The 17,839-nt window shown below is 43.2% G+C and overlaps 1 protein-coding gene across 1 annotated transcript in view; it reads right to left on the minus strand.

Annotated features, from left to right (window-relative positions):
* Nucleotides 1-2,955: 2,955 nt before the first annotated feature.
* Nucleotides 2,956-17,839, minus strand: part of KIAA1210 — a 51,873-nt gene continuing 36,989 nt past the window's right edge. Inside the window, exons 8-13 of the mRNA XM_082377019.1 lie at nt 17,329-17,484; nt 13,845-13,953; nt 9,377-12,079; nt 8,045-8,208; nt 6,496-6,598; nt 2,956-5,033 (exon numbers count right to left, since the gene is read on the minus strand). Coding sequence (XP_082233145.1) covers nt 4,858-5,033; nt 6,496-6,598; nt 8,045-8,208; nt 9,377-12,079; nt 13,845-13,953; nt 17,329-17,484 — 3,411 coding nt within the window. The 3' untranslated portion in view covers nt 2,956-4,857. The remainder of the gene's footprint in view (nt 5,034-6,495; nt 6,599-8,044; nt 8,209-9,376; nt 12,080-13,844; nt 13,954-17,328; nt 17,485-17,839) is intronic.

A 17,839-nucleotide genomic window follows, 5' to 3' on the forward strand; every position in this document is an offset into this window, starting at 1 on the left:
TCATGCAGAGTGAAGTAAGTCAGAAAGAGAAAAACAAATACCATATGCTAACACATATATATATGGAATCTAAAAAAAAAGGTTCTGAAGAACCTAGGGACAGGACAGGAATAAAGAGGCAGACATAGAGAATGGACTTGAGGACACGGGGAGTGGGAAGGGTTAGCTGGGACGAAGTGAGAGAGTGGCATGGACATAATATGCACTACCAAATGTAAAATAGATAGCTAGTGGGAAGCAGCCGCATAGCACAGGGAGATCAGCTTGGTGCTTTGCATCCACCTAGAGGGGTGGGATAGGGAGGGTGGGAGGGAGATGCAAGAGGGAGGAGATATGGAGATATATGTTTATGTATAGCTGATTCACTTTGTGATACAGCAGAAACTAACACACCATTGTAAGGCAATTATACTCCAATAAAGATGTTATAAATAAATAAATAAATAAATAGCTAGCAAGCTGGTTCCAAAAGGACGCAAACCTGATACTGTGTATAGGAAGTCTAAGAAAACATTCAGTCACCATATATTGATTGTGGATACATATAGAGAGTAACAGGCAATGCATGTGAAAGATGTATGCAAATGTAGCATACAGAAAGGCATGCAGTGGAAAGGTAAACACATTTAGGATGGTGGTCACCCCTTGGGGAAAGAAAAGGAGGGGGATCCTATTGGGAAGGGCTCCACAGGGGGCTTCAACTGTATTTGTAATGTTACATTTCTTAAGCTGGGTGGTGGGTATGTAGATGTTGATAGTATTATTCTCTATACCTCCGTGTAGGTCTGAAATATTTCATAATTAAAAATGAGAAAAATAAAAAGAGGAAAGGGAGAGAATAAGCTTAATATCTAGACTCCGTTTAAGAGGGAAAAAAGGTTAAGTCATATTTGATCAGAGGATCAGAGATAGGGAAGGGACTGGGGGGTTGAGACTAGACAGCCTCATTTCCGCATTTAGTTAAGGCTTCCTCAGTGCTCTCTTGGTAGCATTGATACCTTCTCTCATATTCTGTGGTAGCACATCTCATATTCTAACTTATATTAGCATTATTTTTTTATTTGAGGTGATGAGTTCACTTAAAAGCAACCATTTAAAAGTGAACAATTAAATGACATTCACAGTTCTGTGCAGCCACCACATCTTTAGTTCCAAACATCTCCATCACTCCCAAACCCTGTACCCGTTAAGCGGTCACTCCCCATTTCCCCAGCCCCCAACTCTCTGGCAACCACCGATCTGCTTTCCATCTCAATGAATTCACCTATTCTGGACATTTCCTGTAAACGAAATCATACAGTATGTGAACTTTTGTGTCTGGCTTCTTTCACTCAGCATAACGTTTTCAAGGCTCATCACGTTGTAGCGTGTGTCAGTACTTCATTTTTATGGCTGAATAATATTTCTGTTGTATGTATATACCGCAATTTGTTTAGTCCATACGTCTGTTGATGGACATTTGCGTTGTTTCCACCTTTTGGCTACTGTGAATAGCGCTGCTATGAACATTCATGTCCAAGTATTTGTGCATTATTTATATATATGTGTATCTACTGCCCCCACCCCACCACCCCCAGGACTGTGAACTTCTGAATGGCTGGGGCCTTAAAAGCTTTTATCTTTCTTTCCCAAAGTCCTAGGCACTGAGTTTTCCACTTAGTAGGTGCTCCACTAATGCCTGTTAAACTTAACACTTCCACAATCCTTTTTTTTTTTGTCACCAGTGTTGATATTTTAAAATGTATTATCATGTATTCCTTATGGCTAGAACCCCATGGTGAGACAGAGGCACAGGCCCCTTGTCATCATTACTCAAAATGAAAGGGCAAGCCAATAGACAGTTTTCCATATAGGGTGATTTGAGGGGCTTCAAACTGGTTCTGATTTGTTAGTGTTTATGCCGTGCTAGTTGTTAATATAGTATTGCTTCTAGGCCCAGGCAAGAGGGACCTCTGTTCTGAGCTCTATGCTTTAGAGGGCCCACTTTGGCCTTCTTCCAACCACACCCGTCCCTAGAGGGCCAGGAGCCCAGCCCATGGGAACAAGAGGTATGCCCCTGCTAGCCCATGCTCCAGGCACCTGGCACCCCTGAACAGTCCCAAGCCTGCTTCCAGGGCCTGTGTGCTCCTCTTAGAGCTGTCCTGAGGAGGACTGACTGCACTGCCGGGGTATGTGCTCCCAGGCCTTAGGGGAGGGGGGAGTGTATGCCCAGAACAGGGGATGGGGCCTGGCCTAGGAGCCAGGGCGTAGGCAGGGGGAGGGGAGAGGGGGCAGCTCTTCCCACAGCACTGGGGCAGAACTTAGAGGTGTTGGAGAATTCTAAATCCCAACCTGGCCTTTCAGGTCATTATGAAAGTACATTTGTCTTGGAAGGAGATCCAGCATGTTTTATTTAATGGGTTATTAGGTGATTTAAACATTTCAAATATTCAGATATATCTTATGTGGATTCCCAACTGAACTCTTCTTCTGAACGCTGCAAATATTACAAATGTTACGGGCAGGCCAGATTAAATATCTGGTCGATCACCCCTTTCCCTTCTTCACTCTGTGTTACACTTTGTTACCTGAGCATAGTGGGCCCCTTGCTTCTGAAGGTGCCTTATTCTAATAGCCCATCTTGCAGTAGGACTCAGGCCTAGTCCCGGGGCCAGGCTGGAGTACAACCACCATCTTGTCCCCTCTACTCATCCCCATCTGCATGTTCTCTCCCACCCGTCTCTTTGCTCCCCAGGTATTTACACATGTGAACACCTCCTCTTCAATACCACCTCTCCCCCATACAAACACCCACCTGGAGGCCATCAGCTTGGTCAGGCACACCTGCGTAGGGGTCCTTTATGCTCCGCACAACCTCTTAAGATCAATTTGGTTTTCTGGCAACCCTTGGGTCTAAGTTGTCAATAACCTATTCAATTTCCCTCCCCACGTGACAGACGGAGACAGACTACAGAACAGGCTTTATTGAATTTATTTGCTTTGCATATAGCAGAAATCAAGAATGCTAAAAGAAGCTGAAAACTTGTCAAAATGTGCCTCTAGGCATTAAAAAAAGACTTAACCTCTTTACTGAAAACAGATTTTTGTTGCTAACTGTGAAAAGGAAATTGTTAATGGAGAGTTCTTAGAGTAAGAATAACCTAATAGTGGTCCACCCTGAGAAAAGGGGGAAGGGAGGTATAACAGTTAATCTACCAGCATTGCCTGGGTAAAGGGCATCTACCTTAATGAACTGTTCACTATGGGAATACAAAGGAAATCAAACCCAATCAATCAATCAAAAACCTAGCATTATCAAAAAGGTAAAGATATAGTATGAGGAAAAATAGATGTTTTACAGAGAAAACGCAAAACCAGCACATGATTGTACAATATCACATTATACCATCATCAGGAAAACCAAGCACCAAGGGTTTAAATTAGCTCTGGCACCTCACAGCCTCTCTGAATTTGTTTTTTGCATGAGGCAGCACCCTGCTTGGGATTTAAAGGCACAGTTATGTCTAGGTCTGCATTTCTGTTTAAGCAAAGTAGCCCCAAGGTGACAGAGGCAGACACAGTGAAAGGTATACTAAGACACTTCTGGGTTTCCTGAGAAAATGAGCTAGGTACTGTCCAGGCATCCAAAGGGAGCTCTCCATTAGTGTTTAGTGTGTTTGGGGTTGGAATAGAGGGGAAGGACTTGGGGTGGCTGGTTCACTGGGGAGGTGGGGGCTGTCCAGCCTAGTGACTGTTGAGGTGTGTGTGCCTCTAGGAATGAGGGGAGGGAAAGGCTGCTTCAGTCACTTCAGGCTTCCCGTTAGCAGAAAGTCAGTTGTTCTGTGGCTTTGAGGGTGCAGTCTTGTCTTAGGTTAAAATCTTCTGAAACAGAGACTGCTGAGGGAAACGGACAAGAAACTGGGCTACTCGGAGGTTTCCACCTTAAGGCTGGAGACAGGGCATAAGACAGCTCTCTAGTGGCCCCAGACTTCCTTGTGGAAGGCTTCCCATCTGCTCCATTGAAAGCACAGCTTTTGGAATTTGCAGAATTTTGAATTTCAACAGGGTCTTAAGTGCTTTAAAAATAGGATATGTATGAAGTGCAGTACACTTCTGAGCAACTAGAAAGGGTCACAGTGGCACTGGGGCAAAAGGTCAGACACTGATGGGCTAACCATCCAGAGGAATATGATAATCCCCAAGGAATGTTATGCCCCATAGGAAGGTGCTCACTGCCGCCAGACTTGGGACAGGTTGACATGGGACACGTGCAAAGAGAGGTCTGTATAAGTTGCAGGTGTTGGGAGCCCTCAGGGATACAAAGAAGGTGTTTCAAAGGGCAGTGGGCTGATTGGGGGACTGGCTGTGCAAAATTTTTCTTGGAGACCCAGAATTTTCACTTCTACCACCTCTTCTTAGGGGGCTTTGCAAAGTTTGGAGCAGCAACCAAAGAACTGAAGCATTTAACTAGGCTCATAAAACCTAAAAGCCAATCCTTGGACCAAATCATCTGGACATTTCCATTAGAATGAATTTATTTGATCAAGGGAAATGACCACCTCTTAGTTGCTCCAACAAAATGCTTTCTCCCTTCTACAGCACATTGTTCAAAGTTAAAGTGTTCTCAGTTCGACAACAGGGCAAACATTTTACACAGTTTTTATAGAGGAAATGCTGGGTTTTCAGATGCTGGCAGTGACTGTACTGAAGCTTAGGCATTCATGGCATCTGTGTCATTCAAATAATTATTAGCTTTAATTCCCCTTTTAAGGCTCTTATGCTTAATAAAAATGGTTACAGTAAATAATTCACTACGTGGCATTAATACAGCTACTGGGAATTATCATTTAAAATGCTGATACTCCACCCAGGAGCTATTTATTGCGTGAGTTTTGCTACATGGCTCCACGCTTTGGCTTTCTTCTTGGCCAGGGAGAACCAGACTGGCTCAGCTGGCTCAGCCGGCTGTTGTAGCATGGCTGGGAGAGTTGAAGACCTTCTGGTTTCTTTTTCCATAGAAGGTACTTGAAATATCTTCTCATCTTCGAATCCCACTGGAACCATAGCAAATAACACGCAAGCAGTAAGAAGCCCCAGAGATACTGAGGTATGTTTATGGGATGCAGTAAAAATTTTCCTCCTTTCAGGTTTCCTCTGGCTTCAAAAAGTCAGTGCATGCGCAATGCCATAGGGTGGTATGTGAAAAGGGTAACATCAGTATGGCTAGAGCCACAGGGGCCTGACATGGGAAGGCCTGAGAGAAAATACCTACAGCTATAACTGCCAATCTTTGGGTGGTTATTATTGGATTGTCTTACACTTTTGAATTGAGACCAGAGAGGAAACATGTTGTATGGTATCTGTTCAGTTTTTTAAATTTCATATTAGGTAATATTGTTTTTGTTTTGCCAATCCATTATGTTGTATGAAATGATTGTTGATGACTCAATAGATACATCCAGTAAAAGTCTATGCTAAATAACATTATATCAACTACTCCTACCTAGCAGCCTACTTCACTATTCCCCAATTCTACTCCTTCCCTCATCCTGCTTTACGGTTGATTGACTTAGTGGCTTAGACTCAACCAGTGGTTCTCAACCCTGGCCACACATTAGAACCACCTAGGGCTCTTTTTAAAAATACAAATGCACATGCTATTTCCTGAACTAATTGAATTAGAATCTCTAGCAATGGATCCAGGGCCATCTATAATTTTTAAAAAGCACATCAGGTGATCCTAATGCACAGTGAGAGTTGAGAACCGCTTGATAGGATTACTGTGCCCATGAGACTGTTCACAGCTATAAGCAGGTCAAGTGCTGCTATATCATGGCCAGATGGTGGGTTCCTAAATTCCTAGTTTAATTTCTTCATGAGGCGGACTAAGGCAGAGAACAAAGATGACTCAATATAAATCTATCCTCCCCTCCCCCTGCTCCTTCTGAAAAAAAAAATCCCTCTGGCACATGACTCTACTGATGAGACCCCATTCTGTTCTATCACAGCACAGTGTTTTTTTTCAGCTTTCAACATTTCCCCACCTCTCATACCTCTGCTCAGAATACAGAGGGGCCGAAACAAGCCTTTTAAATAGTTAAAAAACAATTCAATACCATTGGGCATTTATAGTGGATTATTTTCCGCAGTTTCACTGGGAATGTAGAAGGTGAGAAAATACCATTTTGCTATGGACTAGAAAGTGGCTTGGTTCTTTCCTCTTGAATACCAGCCACAGGAAAGTTCTAGTGAGTGATCACCATTTTGTTCCGATACAGCTTCCTCGATGGGGTAAAAGACTGGAAGACCCTCTGAAAATTACACATTGGACTGACTTATAGTAGTCATAATAATTGGATTTTCCTAAAACAAGCTAATATCTGTATCTAATGGAAGACCCATGAGAGAATCATAAGCTGATTTGGGGGAAGAGACATGTATTGTCTGAAATTGCAAAAGTTTTACAACTTCTGCCAGGGCTATTTTGGGAGTGGGGGGTTGGGGTGTGTTTTTTACCTGCTTTGGTAGACTTCGGTGGCTTCGGTGCTATCTTCTCCCGTCTGTTGACATCAGAAGTGAAAACCCTCCTTGGTTGGTTTTCATCTGCAAGGCCAGTTCTCTTTAATACAAAAATGAAAACAGAAAGCTTGTAAGTCCTGACATGAAAACAGCAAATTACTTATTCAGATCACAAGGTGCAAGTCCTGTCCTGGGTATTATAAGTTCAACATTAATCAAAAGGAAAGAGAGAGATAAGGAAAGAAATAGCACAGAAAGCACCTTGGTTCAGAATTTAGGTTCACAAAATCTAAGCTGGTTCAACTTTATCACCTTTCTGAGCTGGGAGAAAAGGCTGTCTAATCATACAAACAGTGTAAACAGGTTAACATGAGAATTATGTAACTTGACAACAACCTTTTCTCTAGGACTTTGCCAGCACTTAACAGAAAGCTAACAGAAATGCGGTGGTCACAAACAAATCTTATCAGTTAACTGACGTGAGTTCCATAGATTTCTACATAACAAAACCTATTTACATCTGACATGCGCTCCTTGCATTACAAAGTGATATAACAATAGGTCTTTTCAGAATTGTACAGTTTAAGCTTTTCAAATTAACCCCTCCACAACTGGTCTAAATTAATTAGTTTATATACCCTAGTGTATTTCCCTCTGACAAAGCTTTAACCAAGGTGGACTTTGCCCCCTGTATGATCCTGCTCCCTTAAAAATACTAATAATGAAATGAAAAGATCTTTAAAGCAAAGAGTTAAACAGATTTTCACATGATCCCACAACAAATTCAGTAAGCACCTAAAAGTATAGGAACTTAGACATGTCGATACGTAAATTTCATTGAGTTTTCTTGAGTCAGTTTTATGTAGTTTTGACAAGAGGGGTTCTCATTCTAAAACTTCCAAAGACATTGAAAATGGGACATTGGAAGCAAGACATCATCCCAGCATGCCTGATCCACATGTGGTACCATTAGCCTAGTTCATCACATAACTTCTCTTTTAACCTATAGGGAGGTACCAGACCAAACCAAATCAATATATGGAAACCCAAACACCAAACATCACCTTTATTTACATAAAGTTAAATCATTATGTACTGATATGGAAAGGTGCCCAGAAATAAAATAAGTGAAAAATAATATGTATAGTTTAATTCCATTTATATTTTCTTAAATACGTATTTATAGGCCTAAAATATCTGTAAGAATAGTTACTCAACTCTCACCCCAGTGGTGACCTTTGGGGATTTTTAATAACTACTTATTTCTCAACCAATTTCATGGAATCCTGCTCTAGAATATTTAGGACAGGATTTGATTTACAGAATCTTCTCGTATTCATTACTTTTCACAAATCCTTTAAGAACATAAAGTGGAGCACATTTCTATGAGTATAAAGCAAGTCTTTTCCCCCAAAGAGTTCCCTTGCCTTGATGAATACATCCAAAGAGCTGGGGAGCTGCATGTCTGGGAAAGTTCCCAATGTAAGCTTAATCAGTTGGCTCCAGCACCCTTTTGGAGTGTTTTGTGGGCTGCTCCAGGTCTTACCCCATATGTAGGTTCCTTAGTCTCAGCCTTGGCTCCAGCTCTATTCTTGGTTTTTGGCTCTTTCACAGGAATGTTGGCCTGCAAACTCCCCTGCCTCTGCTTTATCATAGTTATCCAAGCTGGCTCTGAGGTGGCATGATCGGACTGACGACCAGGGGCTCTTCCTGAGAAAGGAATGAAAGAAGTTAGAACTAAAGTGAGGCAGGGGCTTCCCTGGTGGCACAGTGGTTAAGAATCCACCTGCCAATGCAGGGGACACGGGTTTGAGCCCTGGTCCGGGAAGATCCCACATGCCGCGGAGCAACTAAGCCCGTGCACCACAACTACCGAGCCTGTGCTCCAGAGCTCGCGAGCCACAACTACTGAGCCCGCGTGCCACAACTACTGAAGCCCATGTGCCTAGAGCCCGTGCTCCACAACAAGAGAAGCCACCACAGTGAGAAGCCCGCGCACCACAACGAAGACCCCCCCAACACAGCCAAAAATAAATAAATAAAATAAAGAAATTTATTTAAAAAAAAATAAAGTGAGGCAGGCAGGGTCTTGAGACTGGCTGGGACCTACCCACAATAATGTCCCAAATGGGGATCCTTGTTAACTGCCAAATGAAAATAAAAAGATAACATATAGAGAAGGGCCCCCTTCTTTTGTGCCCTCCCCACAACTTGGCAAGGCAGGAGTTCCTTGAGTAGATAAGAAGCCGTACTTCAAAGTTTGCAAACCATCCTCTTACTGGTCCCTTTGCCTCCCTTGTCCATCCCTCTTCCTATCCCCATTTCAGGGTAGGACAATGGGTGCCAGGTGAGCTGGGAAAATTCCTAGGAGGCCAGACGCTTAGGTCACTGATGTCATTTCTCTGACTCCAAGGAAAATCTTATTGCATTTGTTACTTTGTGGTCTCTAATGCAAGTGTGTGGTTAAATGGATACGGTTATAGGCATGGACAAGACTGTGTGATGATGAGTCTGAAGGTACAAAAGCTTTGAGAGCGATAAATGCTCAAAAAATCACCTAGCCGTGGATTCTTAGACATTTCAGGTGAGTTAAGAAGCTGTGGAAGTACAAACATTTACAATAAATTAAGATTTCAAGCTGAGGGTCTGAACATAGTGCTCTGTTAATGAGCTGGCTTTTAAAATCTACATGGTGTTGAGGGGAACATAATCCATGTAAAGGTATTTTGAGAAAAGCATAAACTCCCATCTACATGTAAGGTGTATGGGGAAAGGGGGATGGGGAGATGGTTATGTGTCCATTACAGAGTGTGGACAAATGTCCAGAGGGGACCCCTTTGGGAAACAGAAGGAAGCTTGGTAAAATCTTTTTTCTCACCCTTATACTTCTGTGAGGAAGAGGTTTTTCTCAGTCGGACCCCAAAAACGTTTTCAATGTCAGCCCAATTGGTGGATGAATTTGAATGGCTGTTATCTTGATCACCACTCTCAAGAACTTCCTCCTTAGAGTAAGTGCCACCAGAAGTGGACGTTTGCCAGACAGGAGCATCGGTGAACTTCACAGCTTTGGTAGCAGGAATCAGGATGTTCTTAATGAGGTCTTCGGAGCCTTGGCTGTGTTTCTTGGTTTTGTCTGGAGAAGCTGGGTCTCTCCATAGGGACCAGCAGCTAGGATCGCTCTCCAAAATGGTTCCCTCAGCAGCATCACTCATGGGACTTGAATAAGCCTGTTGCTGATGTGCAGGGACTGCAGGAGCCTGAAAAGGGTGTCCGGGACGCAGGTGCTCCTCCGAGCCGCTCCACTCCGCAGGTGCACTCACTGGGCCTGTTGAGAAAGCCTGTGGCTGAAATTCAGCCTCATCTTCGGCTTGGCCAGGGTGTCTGCCAGGCAGCTGCTCTTTAGAACCACTCCACTTTACAGGACTGCTCTCTGAATGTGAGAAGACTTCTTGCAGGCCTTCAGGCCTCCCCAAGCACGGTAAAGGGCTTTTCGTAGGCAGCTGCTTCAAAAAAATGCCTCCCTCAATATCGGTACCCTCGTAGCCTGAGAAAACTTGGTGCCCGACTTCAGGCCTCGACAAAGATTTGGAAGGTTGATTTGAAGACAGAGGATCCTCATAGGTTCCCTCCTCAGTAGAAGGGCTCTCTGAAAAGATTTCCTGGACCATAAACTTCATGAACAACTGGAAAAGATGATTGGAAAGCAGCGATTCCTTAGATATGCCTTCTTCAACTGCCATGCTCTCTAGACGTGAGGACATTTCCTCAACTTTAAACTTTTTAACCGACCGGGCAGGATATTTGGGAGGCAGTGACCTCCCAGAAATGCCCACCTCAACAGCAGCACCCTCAAAACTTGACATTTGCTGGAGTTTAGGTCTCACAGTGGACTGGGAATGTTTGGAAGGCAGGAGCTTGGTAGAAGCACCCCCTTCAATGTCGACACTCTCTGGACCTGCAGAGATTGGTTGTTTGACTACTGGTCTCATCGGGGCCTGAGAAGTCACTCTGGGAGGCCGCGGTTCCATGGCGATGCCCCACTCCGCAGCAGCGCTCTCTGGACCTGCAGAGGCTTGTTGCTCGGATGTAGGGCCCACCCAGGACTGGCACGGGTGCCTGCTGGGCACCTGCTGCACAGAAGCACCCCACACTCCAGGTACGTTCTTTGAAGCCCAGGAGACTTCTTTTTGGTCTTTGGGCCTCCCCAAGGCCTGCGAAGGGGGTCCGAGAGGCCGATTTTCCTCACAGCTGCTCCAATCCTCAGCACTACTGTACTTTTCGACATAACTATTTGCTCCTGTGGAGACTTCATCTTCAGGCTCCCCCAGAGCCTGGGAAGCGCATCTGGGAGCCAGCTGCTCACGGGAACTGCTCATTTGCACGACAAAACCTGACTCTGCAAAGACTTCTTGGCCATCTTTGGACTTCCTCAAAGGCTGGAGAGAGTGCCTGGGAGCCCGCTGCTGCCCAGAGCCGCTCCCCTCTTTGGAAGCACTCTCGTAACACGAAAAGACGGCTTCCACTTCTGGCTTCCCCAAGGACTGGGAAGAGTATCTAGCAGCCCACTGCCTAGGAGACTGCCGCTGCTCGGGACCGCTCACTCCCACGGCTGAACTTTCTGATTCTGGGAAGACTTCTTGTTCATATTTGTGCTTCTTCGAGGGCTGGAAAAAATATCCAGGAGCCAGCTGCTGCTCAGAACGACTGCCCGCCTCTGAAGTACTCTCTGAATCTGAGGCAACGGCTTCAGCTTTCAGCTTCCGCGAGGACGGGGAAAGGCTTCTGGGAGGCAGCCTCTCTGCAGGAATACCTCCCTCTACCAAAGCTCTCACGGTATCTGAAATGCTTGCTGTAAAGGCCTGGAGAACGTTTCCAGGAGACTTTTCTTTGTAGGTATCTTGATCTGACTTCATTTTAAATTGGACACTTTTCAAATCAAAGCTGGACACTTCTTCCTCTTCTGACTGGCTATGAGAAGGATCCAGAAACCCCTGATCCTCCTCCAGTGTCACTGAGAAAATATCTTGGGTTGTAGAAGGGCTTCCTACCACGGGTAAAAGAGCAGCTCCGGCTTCCGTCTTCTTGGCTCCAGAAGCCCCATCTTCATGGGATGGTGATAGACCACTAACCATGGACTCTTCCACGTCTTCAGTTATGGGTTGTGATGCTGATGCTTTTCTGGCTTCAAAATCTATACCGGCACTTCTCCTTCCCATGTCATCTTTATCTGAAAGCAGCTCCTGAGGAGTAGCGCTTTCTGTTCGTGCCGTTGGGGACTGCTCCATGACTTGCTTCTCCAAGGACAGGTGCCAGGAAAGGAAATCCCTGGCAGTCTTACCGGCAGGTGGGGACCCGGCTCCATTACCTAGGCCAAGTGCTCGACTGGATGGTTTAAAGCTTCTCCCTTTGGATCCACGCTCACTTGCTTCTGAAGTACTTGAGCCTCTTCTGCCACATTGTCTTCTGTATGCTGCTGGAAATGCGTAGCCCTGACTCTCAGCAGCATCTCTGTTTGCAGCCTGACCTGTTGTCTTCTGTTCATAAATCCCAGTTTTGTTTCTCTGTTCCCAGCCTGAGGCACCTGTACCAAATAGAAGTAAGGAAAGGAAAGATGTGTACTTTTGATTTTGTAAAATAAGAATACTCCTCCCTGGCCCAGTGGGTACCTATCTGCTATTGAATTCCCTAGCGTGGAGAAGTAGCTATTCAGAAGACAGAGAACAACTTGGTCACTATTAGCCTTCTGTGGTGGGAAATTTTTAAATCGAAGTGAAATCCTGTTTTATGAACTGATTCCAAGTTTGGCACGTCACCATTATATCAATACTCTGTTCCACCATTAGATGTGAGACACAGCAAAAGGCAATTTTTGAACTTGTAACAACGATTACCTTTTAGGAAACTGACTGGGGCAGGGTGAAGGGAAATTTTACTTCCTATCTAGTATTTATATTTTCTACTTAATTCTACTTAATTTTTATATAATATGCAGGTATTGCTTTATTTTTTAGAAAGGTGTCAACAGGGGTTATCTGGAAGGTAGGATTATGGCCCCCCATTTCTTCTGCTTTCAACTCTCTTTATTAAAATAATCTGATGTAATATACATGCAAAGCCATTCTTGGAAAGCCTTAACAATTGCATCGGTCCACAGGCTTCAGGTCAAGCACAAGGCAGCAGTTCTACAGACTGCTCCTCTCCTCTCTACTACTTTTACTAAGGAACTTATTTTAATCCCCAGGTGGGAGGGTCCTCGGGGGCCTCCCCTCCCTCCCTCATCATCCACTGGTCCCTAGCTCCATCTAGTGGTTTCACATCCAGCATATAGTGCCGAGCATGGGGTGCTGTACTCCAAACCACTCCCATGACATGGAAAACCAAAGTATCTGCCCTCATGGACACTGAATAAGTATTATCCTCTGTGTGTAAAAGTGACAGCTATTAAAAATAAATATGAAAAGAGGATAAAAAGAAAGCAAAAGAAATTACTCATTTAATTTCTTTCTTGTTTTGTCGTTGTTATGCAGAAGAGTTTTGTGGTTTTGTTACTTTTCATGGGAAAACGTATTTAGGGATATCCTGCCTTTGAACCCACATGTGAAATCCTTTGTGGCAAAAATATGAAATAGCTGTTTGACTTAATTTGTGGAACAGGAATTTTGGTTTATCAAGTATTGCTTGAAATTAGATTGCCATCAGCTGGAGCTAACAGCCACGTACACACACACACACACACACACACACACACACACACACGCACACACAGAGATGTTCACTCCAGTGGTATTTGTCGTTTGGGGATTTGATGGGTGTTGGCTGCCAAGGACATCTGTCTGCATCTGCCCAAGCCCTCTTTGCCCATGGATATGGGAACTGGTCTCACTGTTAACACAAGACCTTTTCTCTCTACTGGAAGAGAAAAGCAACTTTAAAAAACCAGGGTTTTTTTTCGCCCGTTCTGTTATTATTGTCTGGTTCTGTTGCTGAGGGGGAATGCTGAAGGGGAAATCACTGGCTGCCCTCAGATATCTGGGCTCACTGAGGAACTCAGCATGTACATTAGACTTAGAATTAAACAAACTTACAAACAAACATAAAACACCTCTCTGGTTGGAAAATCATTTAGGTACAATAGGAACCCAGGTAGGACCCTTTACCTAAATCTCACACAAGTGGCAACTGTATTAATTGGGCAATTTAGATGGATAAACTTGGACCACATTAGTATGCATCTTAAACTGAAAGCTCTCCGAGGACCAACAACAGCAGGCCTGGGTTCCTGTCGCGTAGCACCATGCCATTAAGCTTGAGGACATGTTTCTGGGTGAGGGTGAAGATGTGCCAACCTGTACTGTCTTTCTTCGGCTTCTTTTGGTCAGCTTCTTTCGGTTCGGTTGTGCTTTTCTCTTCTTCAGAAGCCAGTGGAAGGCTTGGCTTCTCCTGCTTTGGTTTTGCCTAAAAGAGGGAAAGAAAGAGCTTGAATCAGACTTAAGTGCTCTGAACCCACCCCTGCATGGTTGCCGAAGAAAAAAGCATCAGGAAAAAAGTCCTTACTATCGGGGCTTCCCTGGTGGCGCTAGTGGTTGAGAGTCTGCCTGCCAATGCAGGGGATACAGGTTCGTGTCCTGGTCTGGGAAGATCCCACATGCCACGGAGCAACTAGGCCCGTGAGCCACAACTACTGAGCCTGCGCGTCTGGAGCCTGTGCTCCGCAACAAGAGAGAGGCCGCGATAGTGAGAGGCCCGCGCACCGCGATGAAGAGTGGCGCCCGCTTGCCACAGCTAGAGAAAGCCCTCGCACAGAAACGAAGACCCAACACAGCCATAAATAAATAAATAAATAAATTTAATACTTGCTACTCTAAAAAAAAAAAAAAAAGTCCTTACTATCCAAATGGCTCTGTTGGGAGCATAATAATACAATTCACAATGGAAATTATTTCCAATGGCGTCCATAACCTGGTGATCATTTTACCTATTGGAAGTGGTTCACCTAGATTTGAAGTTTCTGATCTCTGAGTGATATGCTGCAGGGAACTCTAGAAAACACCCCAGAAATCACTGACCCACACTGCAAGGCCATAAATCTGAAAACAGGGTTGCTGGGCCTGACAACAATCATACTCAACCAAAAAAGGTAATTAAGAAAACACTTCCATTTACAATAGCATCAAAAAGAATGAACTAATTGGAAATAAATTTAACCAAGGGGTTCAAGACTTGCACACTGTGAACTACAAAATATTACTGAAAGAAATTAAAGAACTAAAAAAATGAAAAGACATCTCATGTTCATGGATTGGAAAACCTAATGTTAAGATGGTGATACTCCCCAAAGTGATCTACAAATTCAGTGCCATCCTTATCAAAATCCCAATGTGTCTTTTTGAAGATATGGAAAAACTGATTGTAAAATTCATACAGAATTTCAAGGGATCTCGAATAGCCTAAACGATCTTGAAAAGGAAGAATAGAATTGGAGGACTCACACGTCTTGATTTCAAACCTTACTACAAAGCTACAGTAATCAGGACAGTGTAGTACTGGCATAAGCATAGACATATAGATCAATGGGATAGAATTGAGAGTCCAGAAATAAACCCATTCATCTACGGTTAAGTGATTTGCAGAAGGGTGACAAGACCATTCAATGGAGGAAAGAATAGTCTTTTCAACAAATGGTGCTGGGACAACTGGATAGCCACATGCGAAAGAATGAAGTTAGACCCTTATCTCACACAATATGTAAAAATAAACTCAAACTGGATCAAAGGTCTAAATATAAGAGCTAAAACTCTTAGAAGAAAACATAGGGTAAATCTTCATAATCTTAGATTTGGCAATAGTTTCTTAAATATGACACCAAAAGCACAAGTACCAAAACAAAAAAATCAATAAATTGGAATTCAACAAAAATTTTAAAATTTTGTCCAATTTCGTTCTCTTGATAAAGTTAAAAAACAACTCACAGAATGGGAGAAATTTTTTGCAAATCGTATATCTGATAAGGGTGTAGTATCCAGAATATAAAAAAAAACTTTTACAACTCAACAACAACAAAAAAACAACCCAATTTAAAAATGGGCAAAAGACTTGAATAGACATTTCTCCTAAGAAGATAATACAAATGGCCAATAAGCATATGAAATGATGCTTCACGGCATTAGTCACTAGGGAAATGCAAATCAAAACCGCAGTGAGATACTTCACACCCACTAGAAACACTGTATATAAAAAAAGGAAAATAACAAGTGTTAGCCAGGATGTAGAGATATTGGAACCCTCATATATAGTTGGTGGGAATGTAAAGTGGTGTAGCTGCTGGGGAAAACAATTTGGTGGGTCCTCAAAAAGTTAAGTATAGAATTACCATATGACCCAGCAGTTCCACTTCTAGGTATATACCTAAATGAATTAAAAACAGGTGTTCAAACGAAGACTTGTGTATGAATGTTCACAGCAGCAATAGCCAATGGTGGATAGGACCCAAATGTTCATCAATGGATGAACAGCTAAACTAAACATGGGACATCCATACAATGGAGTATTATTCAGCCATAAAAATGACTGAAGTACTGATCTGTGCTACGACATGGATGAACCTCAAAAACATTATGCTAAGTGAAAGAAGCCAGATACAAAAGGCCACATATTGTATGATTACATTTACATGAAGTATCCAGAATAGGCAAATCCAGAGACAGAAAGCAGATTAGTAGTTACCAGGGGCTGAGAGGGAGGAGGAGTGATGAGTGACTGCTTAGTGGGCCTGGGGCTTCCTTATGCAGGAACCAAAGCTACTCTGGAAGTGGAGAACGGTGATGGTTGCACAACATTGTGAATGTACTTAATGCCACTGAATTGTACACTTAAACATGATGAATTTTATGTTATGTGTATTTTACCATGATAAAAAATGTTATCTAATTCAATCCTTCCACCAATTCAGACTGTTCCAATTTGTCTGACTTAGTGCTATTGTCGTAGCCTAAATTCATAAATCAGTGAGCATCCTAATTTGGCTTTGAGAGTTTGACAGCCATCTGTCCTGAGCAGGAGCAGAGCCTATGACAGAAGCAAGCATGTCAGCTCCATGACAACAAGGAATGAATGTTAAAGCCTGTGCTTTAACTTTGGTCCTAACCAAATTGTTTTTTTGTTGCCATATCTAACTGAAGGCTGCTTCCCTCCATAGAATCTTTTAACATCAAAACAGAGTTTTGCGCTGACTGGCCAATTATCTTCATAATAAATTACCTTTCTGTATACTTTTTAGTCCCCAAGGTTAATTGTTCTAAACTCTACTTCACTCTAAAAGCCCTCTCAAGTTCAAAAACAACCAATCAAATTAACCGCACAATAGTATGAGAATGGAAGTGTTGATATGAGCACAATCGGCTGATTTTCCAATTGTTGATGGGTATTTTTTGGTTGGCAAAGCTAGACATATGAAATACACATACCTGCCCTCTTGTGTCAAATGACTTTTCATACGAATGTGTGTCTATCAAACAATACTACATGACCTAACCTTTGAGATTTTGGCATTTGAATCTGTAGAGGCTTTACTTCCAGAAAAATCTCTATTGTTTTCTTTGTGAAATAACTGAAAACATCCACAAACTTTTTTTTCAGAAATACGGTCTTCCATTGCTTATAAATTACAGTGCTAATTATTTGGTTTGTAGAATTGGACAGAAAATGTAAACCACCAGGCAAATCAAAAGCAAGAATGGCAGCTCCTTCCCCAGACATCCCCCTAGTATTGAGCTACAGCAGGAATAAAAGCGTCCCCCACAACCTGCGACTTAGGATGGAGCTAACACTTGCCTTCTTCAATGTCAAGGTCATGTGTGATGAATGCTTCTTTCGTGGGCTCTTCGGTGACTCATCATCAACAGAGATTTCTTCAAAATCCTTAGAGACTGTGTCAGATCGAATAAGAGGTGGGCTGATGCTGGGTTGGCGTGGGCGCCATGGTGGGATCTGTCAAGGAGGAGGATAGAAGGAAAAAGTTAAAACTTGTGTGCCTTCCTCCAAATTACTTGTTGCTTAATGATTGAAGGGCTAAGAACCCAAAGTGAAAACAATGAGCCAAGGAAAGAATCTCCTACCTCCTTGTCTTCCCTTCCAGTACGTACTCAAACCAAAGACGAATAGCCTTGGTTCACTCTCTGGGTTGCTGCACACTTTTGCCAATCCCCAAAGACAGAAACTTCAAATTGCTTGTTTGATCAAAACCAGAATCCTGGTGTTACCTCCTACTGATGCCAACTATAAATCTTGTTTGAGTCTGATCTTTGTTTTGATCTTGGCCCTGTCTTTGGAAGTCCAGATCTTG

The sequence above is a fragment of the Balaenoptera borealis genome (genome assembly GCF_965194805.1).
Source record: "Balaenoptera borealis genome assembly, chromosome: X".
NCBI classification, from domain to species: Eukaryota; Metazoa; Chordata; class Mammalia; order Artiodactyla; family Balaenopteridae; genus Balaenoptera; species Balaenoptera borealis.